At 35.0% G+C, this 17,044-nt stretch overlaps 2 protein-coding genes across 3 annotated transcripts in view; one reads left to right on the top strand and one right to left on the bottom strand.

Annotated features, from left to right (window-relative positions):
- Positions 1 to 906: 906 nt before the first annotated feature.
- Positions 907 to 12,700, bottom strand: LOC135682044 (putative sodium-coupled neutral amino acid transporter 11). Its single transcript, XM_065196753.2, has 17 exons — positions 12,434 to 12,700; positions 11,239 to 11,303; positions 10,478 to 10,579; positions 9,781 to 9,958; positions 8,417 to 8,491; positions 6,545 to 6,603; positions 6,279 to 6,354; positions 6,019 to 6,084; positions 5,575 to 5,684; positions 5,198 to 5,277; positions 4,649 to 4,697; positions 4,403 to 4,424; positions 3,832 to 3,993; positions 2,703 to 2,815; positions 2,211 to 2,345; positions 1,732 to 1,756; positions 907 to 1,376 (listed from the first exon to the last, which is right to left on the bottom strand). The coding sequence occupies exons 1-17, from the start codon at positions 12,438 to 12,440 to the stop codon at positions 1,054 to 1,056; spliced, it is 1,647 nt and encodes a 548-aa protein (XP_065052825.2). The 5' UTR covers positions 12,441 to 12,700; the 3' UTR covers positions 907 to 1,053.
- Positions 12,701 to 13,661: 961 nt separating this feature from the next.
- LOC135682426 (uncharacterized) overlaps positions 13,662 to 17,044 on the top strand; it is a 31,222-nt gene continuing 27,839 nt past the window's right edge. The window contains exons 1-4 of one of the 2 annotated variants that reach the window (XM_065197310.2): positions 13,662 to 14,451; positions 14,827 to 14,902; positions 16,001 to 16,086; positions 16,825 to 16,862. In XM_065197310.2, coding sequence (XP_065053382.2) covers positions 14,309 to 14,451; positions 14,827 to 14,902; positions 16,001 to 16,086; positions 16,825 to 16,862 — 343 coding nt within the window. In that variant the 5' untranslated portion in view covers positions 13,662 to 14,308. The remainder of the gene's footprint in view (positions 14,452 to 14,826; positions 14,903 to 16,000; positions 16,087 to 16,824; positions 16,863 to 17,044) is intronic. The other variant, XM_065197311.2, reaches the window with a different exon arrangement.

Raw genomic sequence — 17,044 nt, 5'->3', positions numbered from 1 at the left:
GTCAAACCGACGTTAAGGTGCTATCTTCGATTTTCGAATGACTTTTTGAAACCTTTATTTGCAGGGTAGGTGTGCGGGGTGGGAATGTTGAGAAACTGTCACACTGAAGGGGCCTTTATTTTCACCTCCCCCTTAATCGATGTATTGAGTTCCTAATAATAACTAACATTTGAGTTATCAAAGCCTGAATCCATGGTTTGTTACCTAAAGAGAATTTTGAAGGAAGAAGTTGTAATAAGCTAGTAATTAGTTTTAATTAATTACCGAATATGCCCTAACATTCTGACAAAAATGCTAAGTCGCGTTTTCTCAACAGATTCTGTTCGACCAAGCTTTAAACTTGAAAATTTCGATTCGCAACTCTTTTAAAAAGCCTTTGTTGTCGTAGATCGATGACGTCATTTCTGGTATAATTTCAGTGTTTAAGTAGCTAAAACTAGATCGATATTCGTCAAATGGCAATGAAATTTAGATGTAATACAAGGTTTCAAAGATAACTTTCGATTGATGCATACATATTCACTATTTGCTGATGTCAGCATTCTTGTTATCACGTGATTTAACATCAAATTTCCCACAATTCACGGATAATGGTTTTTGTCATGTGTTTTATCTAAATTTTTACCTTTCGGCATTAGGAGCTCTTTGCAAACAATGAAAAGCAACACTATGAAAAGGCAGAAAGTTAAATAGGAAATATAATGAAAAATTGACACAAACCTGATCGCTCTGGTAGTTAAATCATGTTTTCGTTTTCAGTTTTTCTCTCACTGTATTTCGCTGTTTTCAGTTTTTTAGTCTTTATATGTAAAAAAGCTAAATTTGTGCTCTTTTTCCCTCCCAGTTTCCCTTGTTTTCCTTTGTTTTGTTTATTAAAAGTTCAGTTGTCAGAAGTTAGTTTTCGCATTTAGTTTGAAATCAACACAAGTATGAGAACCATCACCCATCAAAACATAACATTCAATGCCTATTTACTCAAAACCATATAAATTATACAGAATTTCTGTTACAAAATTAGCTGATAAATTCAATCGAAGCCAACCTTTGAATACTCTACGTGAAATACGCTGCAGCAATGTCTGTGATATTTTGATATCCAAACTCGGTGACATTGACATCAAGTAGTGGATTGAGTTGGGATGTCTCGTTTAACGACATCAGTGTTATTAATGGTCCAAGAAGCTCGCTGCTTCCATTGCAGTATGGGAGGTATTTTGTGGTATGAATGCATCCATGGGGCATGAAAGCTGCCATGACTATACCAAGGAGAATGATCATGAAGCTTGCCGATGCCAGCACCAAGCATGGCAGCTTGCGTAGGCCGTATATTGATTCTTTCGACAATCGTAGAAAGCTGCCACAGGGGATGATTATGACTGAAAGGTAAATTTTTTATTTCTTGCAAATATAAGAATGTTCTTGAAGTTTCTAAAGCCCCATAAAGATGAGTGGGGCAACAGGGCAAGGAAAGTTTCATTCGTAAAATGTAAATCCCAGAAATTGCAGAGATTGATGGCATCGAGCAAAGGAAATAGGGAATGTTAAGTTTCTGTATGGCCCTTTGGACATAGCAGCGATAAGAACTTTATTTAACTCCCATGTGGTTCATTTCAACCAACGAGACATTTCCCCTGAGAAAAGAGGAGACTGCACAATAAGTAGTTAAGCAATGAGATGTCGATTTCATTTGTAGATTTCATTTATATTGTAAATGAAATGTCCTTTACTCACCCAGGGGGACTGCAAAAAGTAGACCCTGAAAAAAGCAAAGGCATTAAAAATTCTGTATTGTCATTAGAAATATAGTGTCTTGCGATCGTGAGCAGCAGATAACGACTGAATTGAATCTTTAAAGAAACTGCACGTACACGCCTATAAAAAGTATATCCAAAACAATTTGTTTATTTTGTTTTTTTTGCTCTATTTATTTGTCTAGACATCTTTCTAGTCTTTCTTTAAACATTAATAAAACTCAATTTTAAATTGCCTGATTTCAAAACTCACAAAGAAATTCTTGTTGACGTATCCCACGACAGAATGCCACAGTGAAATAAAGTGATAAAAATATCTTATGATTATTGGAGAAAACGGCAATGTCGATAAAAATATGAAAATGATTCCAGCTGAGAACTTGTGATCCTTACCAAAATCTCTAAAATGTCGATAAAAATATGAAAATGATTTCATTGCTGAAAAATTGTGATCCTTACCGAAATCTCTAATATGAGAGAAACACAATCAACAAAGATCGATATCGTCGACGCGAGAACCACAAGAACCAATGTTAGGCCAATATGAAGCGGCAGTGACGATGCACTTTGAGGTAGGAACGATGCGTAAATTATCTAAAGAGACAGCATTATAGGTTTAGAGGTGTTTAAAAAGATAGGATCAGGAATATTTTTGCGTAATGAATTTAACGCTTATGGCGATTGCCAAGCAACGGTAAAATTATGTTTGAATTAAGCATGAAACTCGTAGTAGCAACTTAGAACCTTTCTGCTTTATATAATAACGCGTGAAAACTCTGTTAAATACAACATCTATCACAATATGACAGACCGGTAAACATTAATTCTCACTAGGAATACATAAATTTGTTTAAGGTTTACGATGAATGTTTCCTTCGGGTAATTGAGCTTGCTTAAATATAACTAAATTATTGTCAAAATGCACCTTATTTTTCAATAATTTCAACGTACCTCTCTACCTCCATGACATTCTAATGGGTATTGCATTATTATCATTACTGTTATACACAGTCTGACGATATTTGCCATGTCATCTTCTTCACAGTAGTTTTCTAGGAAGTCCCCTAAAAGAGATTTGATGTGCCATACTCAGCTCACGGGCCTGTGATTCTCATCATAGTCTTAACACCGGTGTTACTACTCTAGGTTCTAACGTGCTGGAGCTATATTATGAGACCATACGCTCAATAATTATTTTAAGGGTATGGTGTAAATTCATTTGTCCGGGGGTGCGGATTTTCTGCGTTGCTTGTCAAAAAGGGCAGGGGGGAGATTTCGACGCACTGGCCAATTGAATTTGCGCAAAAATATGTCACAGAATCTATCCAACTAGCTGTAATAGCAAGACTCGCGTTCGATTTTGGAAGAATAAGGGAGAAGGGACTGCCATGCCTTTGTGGTTAGAACAAACCTATATTTTAGCAAAGGCAGGTTCTAAACTAATGTGTTTCTTTTAAGTATGATGTCATCTTAAAATTGATGCTATCTAGTTGCAACTAAAAGGTAACTTCAAAGTCATCATTCTGGAACTGCCAGCCTTGTTTTCCTCATTTTTGTGTTGATTGTGCCGCACGTCTGCTTTTTCACTGAAAATAAGTACTCATTATTCGCAGTCAGTCATAGAAAAGAGTCTTTTTTAAACGAGAGTGCCCATCAAAGCGTGCAAAATAAAACATTTTTGCCTAAATGTTCTTACAAAAGTAGGTTTTTATATGCGAGTTTCAACCCTTGAATAGATAGACCACAGGCGCCTTTTTCAAGGAAATAGTTTATGATTACTCAGCCACGTAGCTGCAGGGGGGCTGTGCCCCCCAAATGAAAATTTTGACAACAGCTTGCCCCCTCTGGCTACAGTTCTTCCAAATGATATTTTGAAAATTTGGCATATTTATAATTCCATGACCTTGATTTTGTCCAAATATATTTGTTTGTTATATATCTGTTTTCTTGTTTCAAAGCCTGCCCCTCTCAGGTATGGTTCTTGCTCGAGTTTGCCCCCCCCCCTAGCCGACACCTACATCTACGTGGTTGTGATTACTCCATCCTTCATCCCCCTTTGTTTGTTTTAAGTGACACTCACCTTGAACAAGACCTTTAAACGTGATAAAGCCAATGATACCCAGCATCAATGTACACAGCAAGCTGTACGAAATATTGACGTATGTTGTGTTACTGAACCTCGATTTAGAAGAGTCTCGTATTGATGCATTGAAGATGTATGAGCTATGATGACTCAAGTACACTGAAAGTAGAAAAGGTGTTGCTAATTTCAGAAACGTGTTGGCTTCAAGCCAGAGGAAAGAACCTTTAATTAAGGGTTTCGTTGGTGCAAGTTACAATGATATTATATTTCAAACTGTTAATATTTGAATAGAGAACTAATAGAAATACCATTGATATAACGGTCTAAGTAAAACGTTGATACATTAAATATTTCTCTACATAAATTTAGAACTGCAGTCATATTTCTCAAAGTAGATTAGATTGGCTTGAATATCATAGAACCTAAATGAAATTGGTTGCCTGCCTTGCAAAATCGATAAAATGAATTCTTATTGGAATCTTAAATAAAGTGAAATAACTTTATAACGATGGTTACTTTGTATCTTCTTGCAGAGTTTAAAGCCTATCTAAGAGCTTCTCATACTCACTGAACACGATTATGCCGATACTCTGAAAAAAAATTAAAATTAAAATTACAAAAAACTTCACCAAAATGAACCAAAAAATGTCAGCCAATAATTTTTTTCTATTTATAAAGCTTTCAGTCAGTTGGTATAATATTTTTTAAAAATTCTTAACATTTATTCATTTTTTAATTTTTTTCTTTAGTTTATCGTCATAAAGTATTCTGTTTGAGCAATGAATGATGCTAGTTCAATTTGAAAGTGCCCTACCTGAAAAGCGTTCATGTTGGAAAATCTAAAAGGGCTATGCGTGTAAGGCCTGCAAAAAATAAAAGACTATAACGTAAAGATTGTTTCTACAAAAATATCTAAAAAAATTAAACACTTCTTTTCAAAGCTTTAATTTAAAGATTTTTTAAAAATAACTCGAAAGCCTCTGTGACTTAGATATGGTTTTGAATGGTTTTGAGTTCCTGACTGTTAAGTTCACCAGATGCAAAACGATATAGTAACAACAGTTTTGAAACACTTGACAATAATTGCAATGTCTCCATTATTTTTGCTTTCTCCTTAAGCAATAATATCATATTATACCTCCAGTCAAGGATTATAAGGGAAAGGTTATAAAATAAAAGGATTTTTAAAAGTTAAACAGTTAGATCCTTGATAAATCTTGAAGCTAATTCAAATGTTTCGGTTTTTTTTGCTTTTTTCCAAACAAAATCTAAATTTTTTAAAGAACGGTTTCAGGGAGAAGATATTGAAAAATTTAGTGCTTAAATAAAAGTAAGCAATTAGAATATTAATCGGTCTACTTACACGTGTCTGCTGATTGTAGTGAGACGAATCAGAGAAAAAGTGATCAACGATGTTATGCAAAAGAAAGAAATCAGCGAAAACTGTGAAGAGAAATGAAATTATTTCCAAGTTACTTTCTTTGGTATCAAAAAAGGAAACTATGAAAGCTGAACTGTAAAAAAAACTGTCGAAGAGTGCTTGTTATCTTAAATTTTAAGGTAAAATAGGCCATTTGAATTCTAAATGTAAATTATTCTAAGCATTTAATGTCCGAAGGTTGTTCGCTTCTGTAGCTCTTTAGGATTCAACATTCCTCAAATTCACTGTAGGCATAGAAGATCAGTACGGTGATGAAACACTACCTATTCTTAACTACAAAAGAATTGATTAAGACTCACCTTAGAGATCAACCTGATGCTTCGGCAGAGACTGAGAGGAACCAGAATCAACAAGGCAGACATTGCTATCGAGAACTGTCTTCCAATTTGAAAATCGTCCACCCCGCAGACTAAAAAAAAGAAGCATCACGATGATGTAAGCATACAATAAGCAAAAAGATGTTACTCTTAAACTTTTGCAGTCATCCGACATTTTAAGATTTAATAACTTGGAATTTCGAACTTTTCATTCACAAGTAATATGTTAAAAGGAAAGAGGCAGTTTTAATAACTTAGTAGGTCTATTTTTTTTAAGGTAGAAGGGACGAGATCGTAACATGCTTTTTCCAAATAGTTTTAAATAAACCCTTGGAGTGCCTAGGCCTAAATGATCTCAATAAAAGCAGCTGGACAGCCAAGAATAAAAATCATGCATAAATTAAGGTTGATAAGAATTCTACTCACTGAGTACCAGTCTGTTTATCATTTTGGGCAGCATATCACCGAGAAGAGCATGATAAAAAGTCATTGCTAAATGAAAGTAACAAAACAAAATCTTTTCAAGATATTAAATCAATTTATCGTCAATGCAGATTAAGAAAAAGAATTATCACGTAACTTTCAAATTGTAACTTAATCATCAAAATTTCGTAAGAATGACTTGAAAGAAAGTTATAAATAGTTTCTGAATATTTAAATACGGAATGCATAGAAATCAAACTTACAGCTTATGTAAAACAGAACTTGAAAGCTTGAAAGAAACCAGAAAACTTTGTTTCCGAATGTCTCTCTGATAATTCCCTGCATTGATAAAAATTAAATAATGTACGAGGTGCCAAAAGTATGAGCACAAAAGAAAGAATGTAAAATGCATCAGCTCTCTCATATGATGTTTATATTTAAAGAATATACCAATAAAATCTGCACTTTTCATGATTTTGATAATAATGAGGAACTTAAGATAACGGAGAGAAAAAATTTTAAAGTTTACCTGGTATGTGTCTTGCTGTGTTAAAATGCTGTTCTGCATTAAAATTAGAGTGCAATAGTCTGAAAAGAGAAGGTGGCAACAATAAGTAGATTTTGGATATATAAACAAGAAAAGAAACATTAAACTCTGCGCATAAAATGAACAATGATAAGATAATACTCTAGAGAAGTTTACGAAAGGTGCTAGAAAGAGGGATCCTAAATCCTGCACTTTCACTTTTGGTACATAAACTTGAAGCAGCAACTAAGAACAACCCTGTTCTATACACCAAAAACGTTAACAGCTCTGCCTTCACGCAGTGGCGTCGCGAGACCATTCTCGCTTGTAAGAGATGCAAAACCATATTTTACCGACAGAAATTATTTTGTTACATTAATATTTTGTTAAAACTTTAATTCTACCGACGAGTTCTCTGAAAGTTGGGGGCTGTACACCCACACAGCCCCCCCCCCCCCGCACGCTACGCCCCTGCCTTCACAGCATCAAGCACTTTATGACAGACACCTAAACAGAAATTTTCATTAGATTTCAAGAATTTTAGAGAAAATTGTAAGGGGCACCTTGGCTATTACTATCTACTAGAATTTTCATATATCATAAGTGAAACAATCGTTGTCGCCGCCATTTTTGCACATTCATGCCGACTTAGATCTGGGTCTTTTCAAAATTCTCGTTTCTAGACATTTCTAAACTCTTTTCTGCGAGAAAGGGGGGGGGGGGAGAATAATTGTAAGCAAGGCGTTATTTTCCCCGTGACCGTGTGACCATTGGTCACAGGAAATCAGTTAGAAAATTTTTCTCACAGGAAATTTCTCAACCATGGATAAATAATAGAAAAGTTTTATACACTTTATTTTACAAGACGTTAAGCAGGTTGGAAGGAATATCAATGCTCAGAAGAAATCAACTCATTGCACTGAAACTATGTTTCGAAAAGTAATACTGTGCTGAGGGAGCTCCATGGGCAAAAAGTAACAAATTATGCCATTACTGATATGTCATTACGATGCAGGCTATAAAGAAAGAACCAACATCCCGTATCACAGGTGTATTTTTGTAAGAATTTCCTGCTTGTAACTCACTCACAACACTACAGATAAATCTCCTTTGTACAAAGTGATAGTTTTTGGTACGAGACTTTCATAAAATCGCTTCATTTATCAAGACGCAAAAATTGCCATTTTAGTGCTCGCTTGTTGATGCAAGAATGGCAATGTTCCACATTTCTTTGCCAACCCTTTGAAAGAGTTTTGACAATAGCATCCACTACAAGATGGGGGCAAAATTCCCCAGGGGGCCTCAGGGTTGATTGCACGATGTTAGAAATGGAATTAATCAATTGTAGCAAAAGTATGCTTAAGAACGTAAGATGTTAAAAAATTTGCAAGAAATGGCTTCAATAAAATTTCAAAATGCATTCTAAGCTAATCTTAAAGGCTTGGTGATAAATATTTTCTGTTCCTTCCGCTCACTGGGGGCCTTGACCTTCGGCTTTGTCCTAGGAACTCCGAAACCTCTTTGCAGTTCTGATTATAAATATGGCAAAACATTTCTGATAGAATTGGTACTTTCATATTTTACTCATGTGTCTCTTTTTGTCTTCAACGACATAATTTTATCGCATTATTGAGGTTTTTGAATCACAAAATCCAAACTAATTTCACAGGAAATTTTTTCAAAAAGTTTACGGTCACAGGAAATCTTGAAGAAAATAATACTCTGATTGTAAGCTAGATGGCAACCAAAACATTTGAAATACCATCTTGCCTTCAGATTATTTTCTCATTTGTTATCATTTGTAACACAAGAATAACTCTTAGATAAAATAGCAAAAATATTTTCTGAAATTGTAAATATGAATACCAAGCTTACCCATTAGAAAGGCAAAGCAAACAACGAATGTGATTCCCATTGGAATTCCAACTTGTTTAAACGCATATGGTGAAGCTGTTGAATGATAAAAAGCCGATATGAAAACTTCCGCCGATAAAGCGCAAAATATGGCAGCTGTTTTAAAACTTTACACTCATTTTTTTAAAAGAAACTGGCTATAAGAAACGAGTACTGGACAGGCAGAACAAATTAAGAAACTTCAGTACTCGAAGCAAAAAAATTAAGAAACTATGAAATCGTGATAAAACTAAAACAACGGAATTTTGTAAAATCCGAGAACAAGATTGCCCTGTTGGCCTAGAAATTTAGACACAATGGATAAAAATATACTTCCCACATCTAAATACAGCATCAGAACGGAAGCGAATCTCTTGACGTAATAAAAAAGATCACGAACATTTCATAACATCATTCATGACATCATAATAAAGAAACTCTTAAGAAACAATGAGTATTGAAATTTCCAGAACATTAAGAAACTGGTGTACGCAACATCGACCTTTGTTTCTTATAAAAAATGAGTGTATTCCAAGTAATGTACGTCTCTTTCAATTATTTCACGAGTACGAAACAAATTTGCAAGGGGCAGATTACTTAATGAAAATCTCGTGCACCTTTTGTAGAAATCCAATTTTTTTATCTGAATTTCCTTGGAAATCATTTTGTTTCTGTGAAAATCTCATACGCTATTTGCAACATTGAGCTGCCCCAAGCAAAACTGCTCAAAACCTGGACGAGGACCCTAGAAAGGTCTGAAGTGGGATATATTTGCTAAATTCGTAGCACCAATTGAACAATGTTCTTCTGAAAGGTAAAGTTTCAGAGAAATGCAAAGGATAATTTGTTACTCTATCAGGCAAAAAATCGGGAGAAAGTTACTAAACTGTTCATAACTGACTAATAATTTGCTTGGTTTAAAATTTTTCAAATTCTTTTCTCAGAAAATAACAGAAGTAGCTGGATCTGTGCCATTAAATTTTGTTTTGGATTTACGCAAAGAAAGATTTCTTCAAAACGTGTTTTATGTTTGCAGAAAGAGAAAGAATAGCTCCCCGAAAAAGAGGAGGTAAGGAGAAAGGGTGCTTAGCCGTACTATGAAATTAGTTTCTGAAGTTACCGTCATCATTCTAATAAAAGTGCTAATTTTTTCTTAATATGCAAAAAATCACAAATCTGAGAGTTTGAAAGTTCATGTCACGTAAAAATGGTGTCATATCAATTTGATCCTCATGCAACTTAGGTAGAAGGCCATCATATCTTTAGAATTTCCACTTTTACCCTTGCAGAAAACCAAAAATCAATAAATATAGAATCAAGTATTTTAAACTTATAAAATGCTTTACCTATGATAGCTCCACTCATCATGCAATGAATGTATGGTTTATGTGTGTCTGTTACAGTTTCAAACGATTTTTCTTCATTTGACTCTTGTGACGACCTCAATACAAATATTTTTGACTGCTTTAAGTAATTTGCAAAGGGCAAGGAAATCCCTTTCTTGGATGTCGTCGGTGAGCTTGTCTGTTTAAAGAAAAGAATTCATTAAAATCAAAAATTTTTGGTAGAAAAAGTTCTGACAAGCAACTTTGGACAAAAACTTTCGGGAGCATTTTCAGGAAGTTCCGACGAAATTTTTTTCGGACATACTTGGATTTCGGCCAAATAGAGTTCGGAAAATATTTTTTTCCCCTTGTATAATTTCATAATTCTTCAAAGTGCTATAAAAAACAGGGGATGAAAAATGACGTCATCGTATATGAAGGAGAAGGATGTGATCCAGACAATTTTGATTTTGTCCAGCCAAACAATTGAAAACTGGCGCCGCTCTGAGATATGGTACATTTTCATATCTCGTGGGATTGATGACATTTTCAACTTTTCAGCCTCCAGAGTATTCTTTTCACAATTGTGTGTACATTCCATCCGCCTGTATATACTATCCCTCTCTTTCTTGGCAAGGAGATTTTTCAGGCTTGCGAGAGCTATGAAATGAGTTACGTAAAATTTGTTGACATTTCTCATAGATTTACACAGACTTGCCTCTTTTACATTGCGAAATCCGCCAAAATCCCCAAAAACAGAATTTAGCAAGCTTCTTGTTTGCTGAAGAATTTTTTTCTTTGGTGACATTGGTTGTAGAACCTAAAAACAAACGGATAACAAGGGAGCTTACAGAAAAAACTTAAGGAAATGTGATAATTTTAAGTATGTGATTTAAAAGCAATTATTCAATTAAAAGAGCTAATTTTGGGGATGGTTCTATGATTTACTAGCAAGAAAAAGATCCAATTTCTGGATTTGAAAAACAGAAACTGATAAATTGTGATAAATTTAACTAAAATTTCGATATAGACTAACATTTCACTAAAATTTCAATTTGAGGCATTAAATGTCAAGAGTTTGGTGATAATTTATGACATATGTTTGACATAGTTTTCAAAGTACGAAATTCATGAAAAGATTTCACTTCCAAGGAGCAACATTGTGCGCCAAAAATATTATTAATTTTAACAATAACCATCTCAATTTTTTGTTTTAATTTTTTCAATATCATTTGTTTGTTTGTAAATTTCTGGAAAAAACTAGAAATGCTATCGCCCGTGCTTAGGGACCTGTTGAAACCAGATGGCCAATTTTGCCTATTAAAACCCCCTTTTGAACCTTTTCCTGCCTTACCATCATTCAGTGCATCCATCGTTTTCCCAGGAGAATAGGGGCATTCGCTGTTCAGGCCTTACCCTAAAGCAGGGGAGTAGTGCTAGGGGGCTCAGGGGGTAATGATAAAAATATAACATACTTACAGGCTTGCTGCTCAACTGGGGAATGTACTCGGCCGACGGGGGGTTTGATAATTCCGTCTCCATTTCTGGAAAAATAAGATAAAAACTGATAAATTACCATAATTCGTCATATTTGCAGAAAGTAGTAGCAGATTTCAAACTAGAGTTAAAAAAAAATTTATATGAGCATGCTGATTTCCAAATAAATAGACAATTTGAATTTATAGTTTCTGTATTTATACGATATAATTGTCCTAGCCTTCCTTTAAGAAATCAAAAGTCATCCCTCCCTCGATATCACAATTCACTGTGTTAATTCTCTGTTAGTGAGTATTCCATTCCGCAAAATTGCTGCGACCACTTTAACAGACTATCCCTTAACATGCATGCATAGGTTTCTTGTATTAAGTATTAGTACAGTAAAATCTTGAAAAAGGAAGCCAACCCATTCATAACTTAATGTAATAGTGGAGAACTATTGAAAATTTCTGCAGATTCTTTGACATAATCTTATTTTCTGTGAGACATTATAAATTCAAAGCTTAAGAATATTGATGAATTTTGATTCGAAGCAAACTGAATCATACAATTATTGATAAAAGAGATTTAAACTCCATATTTCTGAAAATCTTTAGCCTCAATAACGTGGATTTGAATAATTGGAACACCTTGATATGAACATCGCGTTCAACTTTTAAAACAAAATTTATCTTCAACGCTACTGGGACTTTGTTAATAAATATTGCGCACAAAGTTAGTTTGAGCAAAACCATTTTGCCAGACTTATGCCATTCTGACATATCTTTACTTTGAATTTATAAATCCACTATCATAATTTATAAAGATGTTTTTAGTTGTCGGCCTTAAAACATTGCAGCTGGTGAAAAAACACACGTTGTAGAACTCACTCGAGAAAACCAGCAAAGCGAAAATAATAACAAGGTGATCGTCTAAACGCAATTAATTATATTTTCATTAGAATGGCCTTGAATTAATTTTTTTTGCATTCTGTAAAAGGATTTCAATGACAAAAACGCCACTGCCGTTGTAATAATATTTCAATTTGATATCCAATAACAAACCGTGTTTTTCTCGTAATGCAAAAAGTTATTTGTGATCTTAAAATTTAAATTGTTGGGTTTTTGGCTATCAATGTCTATTTCGGGCCTGCTTACAAAAACCAACCTTTTATGATGTCAAATTGTGTTTAACAAACCTTTCATAAGAGGCGATTTCCTTTGTAATAGTTTTTTTGATTCAATCTGTTTAAATTGTCCGACGTTTGCTTACAAAGGATAACGGCCTAAATCAGGCAGCCATTTTCAAAGAGCAACAAAGATGATTCGGTGACCTGTTGATTCGGAGGATCACTGACCTTTCCTAATTAAGCAGGTCCGCCATAGTGCTTAACAGTTGAGAGGCAGCATTTAAGGTATATTGCCATGGAAACAAATAGGAAGCAGGGCCGTCCAACGTCGGGCATAGTGGTGCAACAGACCTCTTTGAAAAATTTCATTAAAGGGAAGAGTACATTGTAAGTAGAGGTGCTTTATCGGCAAGTTCTCATCAAATTTTTCTGCAAACGGCAAAAAGCTAGTAACTGCCATGTTAGGACGAGGAGTATAGCCCCGTCTTCAGCAAATTGAAACAATGAAACATTGAAAAACTGAAACATAACAGCAAATTGTTCGGAGGAATTGGATATCTTCAGATACAGAACTCAAACCAGCCTTACATAACCGGTATCAAGTTTGAAATTTCAAGATCAATTAATCTCTAAATCTTTCCCACCCTAAACCAATGCTGGTAAATAACTTGGTCCGACTTGTTATTAAAACCCCGTTTTGCATATTGTATAAGCATAGGGAAGAAAAACCCCAAATTATTTAAGCTGAAGAAAAATAATGGTGAAACGTTAGCAGAAAAATGTTCAACGACACTACGATTTTGTCTTGATTTTCATGGCCTAGCAAAAGGACACAGAAAAATTTCTTTCCGGTGCAATTTGCGCTACCCGGGGCGTTTACGGAACAAAGTGACTTTCATATTGGACAGACACCGCAGAGCAAGGGGGCTGGGGCCCCCACTTTTTGCAAAATATGCCAAATATTAAGTATCAAACTACCAGAAAAGCCTCTTTTTATATGGTTTTATATTGTCCCAACATTTTTTATTTAGATTCTACTTCTTCCCAACCGATTCCATCAAAGCAGCATTCACAACGAAAAAAATAAAACGAATACCAAACAGCAACTCAAACTCAATCGATATATTTGTTGTAGTATTCATAGAAGTTTCGAAGGGAATTCACCTAGGGGCAAGCCTTTGTTTCTGTGGAGAAGAGGACAATAGCCTATTATTTAAACAACGGAAGGTCATCGAAGCTGAATGAACAATTGCCTCTTATTTAGTGTGTTAGAAAGGCCCTGGTAGATTTTAATTACAGGCTACATGATTGAACATAAAAAGAACTCAGAAGAGATATCGAGTTATTTGTTCTTTTTTACTGCATGCATAAAATTACATTGAATTAGAATAAAATTCAACATTAAGACAAAGTATTTTGGATAGAGATTAAGATAAACAAATACAAATTAATAAAAAGAAAACAATAAAGAACTAAACTAAACGAAATGAAAACAGAAATAAAGAAAAGAAAAGATGCCAAAACCCAAAATCAAATTTAGTGGTAAAACGATCGAGTGGAAAAAAGGAAAAACAATCGAGAGGATATCTAGTGGTAAAAAATTAGCTCCAGATTCTTACCTCGATCCGAAATCGAGGCAAACATAATGCATTTCGTTGGCGCCAGTTGAGCACGAGAAGAATAGTTTCGCGGCAATTTGGTTGCAAAGGCCTTGGAGGAAATAGTGTCTACTTTCGATTTTTCAGAGGAATTTGTATAATTTATGGTTAATGCGATCTTTCAGACAACATTATCAGCAAATATTGCGTTTATGCTGTTAACATATTGAGGCAGTCGATTTGTTGATAAACGGGGAAAACCTGGAAATCTTGCCAACCCTGCTGAAACTCCGATCTGTGAGCGAGACTATATGGCAGCTAAGAAAAGTATCCAGTCAAGACAAAAATGACCTTAACTAAAGCTGAAACCGTCTCTGAGATGGAAAATTATGCCGGAAAAACCGACCAAGTTACACAGCTTCTTCAAAATTTAAATAATAAAACTGCAACAAGGGAGTCAAGGATGGACACGTATCTTTTGCTTGCCAGGTAGCACACATTATTTGAATGAGTCGTTAGACGTTCATTTTCTGAACTTATGTGTTGTTTCATTAAGTGAGTTTTCCTTTCCACTCGCATTTATGGGCTTTCTCCGGACTTGTTTTTAAACAATGCAAGTCGAAATTGCTTAGATATCCTGTTTTTCCTTAGCTGTTTTGTGTAGACTGTAGCTCACAGCTCAGCTTCGATGTTTTTCCTTTAACTTAAAGAAAACACAAATGTTTAAATGTCTACCATCTAATGTAGCTTATTGGACATAGAAATAAATTTCTCTAAGATTTTAGTATGTTCACTTGAAATTCTCAGTATTGATCACCAAAGTAATGCCTGAATCCATCATTCCAACTGTTGTTTGTTTTTCAGGGGTGTCAGCATACCAATGCCAGCCATGATTGAAGATTTATCAAGACTGGCTGTGCTTATTCTGAAACACATCAAGGTTTGTCTTCTTTCACATTGCCCTTTGTTGCAATCTTAATGTCAAGAAATTGGTTTGAGTCCCCGACGTGACCAAACTTTCACCCAGAGCGAGGAGAATCGCCAGCTGTAATTCCAGGCGTAGGAATCACAAGGTGTGGTCACATCGAGAGGAAGGACCAGTACACTGCTTGATAAACATAAGCTTCTCAGTGTCCTAAAAACTACCTTCGAATGCTAGGTAGCAACAAATACAAATACCAATACAACCAAACAAGCTTCTAATATTTCAGCTTTCTTTTTTACCCAATGTGAAACTGTATTTTTAGCAACACCATATTTCTTTGCTGTAGCTATACAACTTTGGCCTGCATCAATTTCTTTTAAAGCCTTGTATTTGTTGACTATAGTTAAACTGGCAAGCATTTGTTTTGTAGAAACAAATACAAAAAAATACAGTCCTAAACCTCTACTCCCCTTTTCACACTTGATATGATCATCAGGCAACTGTCCCCTGATGGTCACATTTAGTGTAAAGCTTTGAGTTTATTTGGATAACAGTGTAAATAAAACATAACTTGTATCTGAACATAACATGAAGAAGTAGTTGAGAACAATACAAATTCTTAAAGTAGATAAATCGCAGTGCAAGCGTGAGGATCACAAGACCAGAACTCCCCAATATGAATGATATAACAGAACCAAAGTAAACAGTATGATTAGCGATAAGATATAGCGGTGATCATAATAGGTAATAATGAGTTCTCAACAGAGTTGTCTGATGATGGCAGTAGGTATGAAACTTGGAGAAGCAACTTAGAACTTCCTGTTCTGTACACTAAATACTGTGTACAGCTCTGTCTATATGGTATTGAGCCCTTCATGACAGACCAGTAAACACTAATTTTCATTACCGGTATTTTTATGTATATATTTTTCTCTCCCTGTACAATTTGTCAATAATATATATATATGGAAATCATTTACCAAGCCTTGATGAACACTTTTTTCAAAATTATATGCTAAAAATAATTCTTATTTTATCAAATCAGTTTCAAGTATTTTTAGACAATGTGTGCAATAAACTGAAATGTTTCTTACAAATGTTATTTTTTTCTAGATGGACCTGGAAAAAGATGACTCAGGACTTGTGCAGAGTGCATTGCAACTCTTAGGATTCCTTTTACATTGCCCAGAAATTGTGACGTGAGTCTCTGCTTGGCATTTTAGATTAAAGAATGTACAAGGAAACTTTTACTAGCCTTTAAACCCAGCCATCAAATTTAGTTCTGTTTTAGCATGCATGCAAGGCTAACAGTCTCAATAATTTGGCAAAATTCTATTTTCTTACCACTTTTATCTTTATATGAAAGGTTACTGCTAGGTGGGGCAGAAAAGAAAGCTAATGTCATGCCAGCTCTTTCTATCCTGTGTCAGTTCAGATAATCTATTCAATGTTTGTGCTTCTTTTGAGAGATCCAGTTTTATTCCAATGCTGGCCAGATCTTGCCTAGAGACTGTCTGCATCAAGGTTGTCTTTGGACTTTTAGCTATATGAAAGATTACTGCTAGGTGGGGCGGAAAAGAAAGCTAATGGATGCAAACGGATTCTAATCAGTGGCGGACACTTGGGGGGGCGAGGGGGGGCGATCGCCCCCCAATACTTTAGAGAACAATGGTCTTTTGTTCTAAAACAATGGGAAATGTGACGTCATCTTATTAAAACAATAGGCTTGCCCCCCCAATATTTGACCAAGTGTCCGCCCCTGATTCTAATGGATCCAAAGTCTCTTGCCAATTGACCTATAGGCAGGTTGTAAGATGACTTTCTCAAGTGGCAACAGCAGCCAATCAATCCCCTTAAAAGGGAAAGCTACATTTTAGATGTGAGTCCTTTTTTTGATATTGCTCGATAGTAAATTTGTCAAATGTTTTTTCTTGTAGTTCCTTTAGTGGAGGCATTTTGAAAAGCATTTTAGAAGGTAAGAAATACCATTCTGTTTGAAATTTAGCTTCGTATTCATTTGCTTTGAATTTAGCTTTCTATAGTTATAGTGTTTCTAACAGGCGAAAATTGTACCTTTAAGCATAGGGTGGACTTAGGTAGACATTTCCACCCCAGTTTAACCAGAAGTCGATTTCCTTATTTCTCCAAATCCATTGA

The sequence above is a fragment of the Rhopilema esculentum genome, chromosome 16, assembly GCF_057945365.1.
Source record: "Rhopilema esculentum isolate cy_ngs chromosome 16, ASM5794536v1, whole genome shotgun sequence".
Taxonomy (NCBI): domain Eukaryota; kingdom Metazoa; phylum Cnidaria; class Scyphozoa; order Rhizostomeae; family Rhizostomatidae; genus Rhopilema; species Rhopilema esculentum.
The sequence above is the reverse complement of the archived record's forward strand: the minus strand, read 5'-3'. Positions and strand labels throughout refer to the sequence as shown.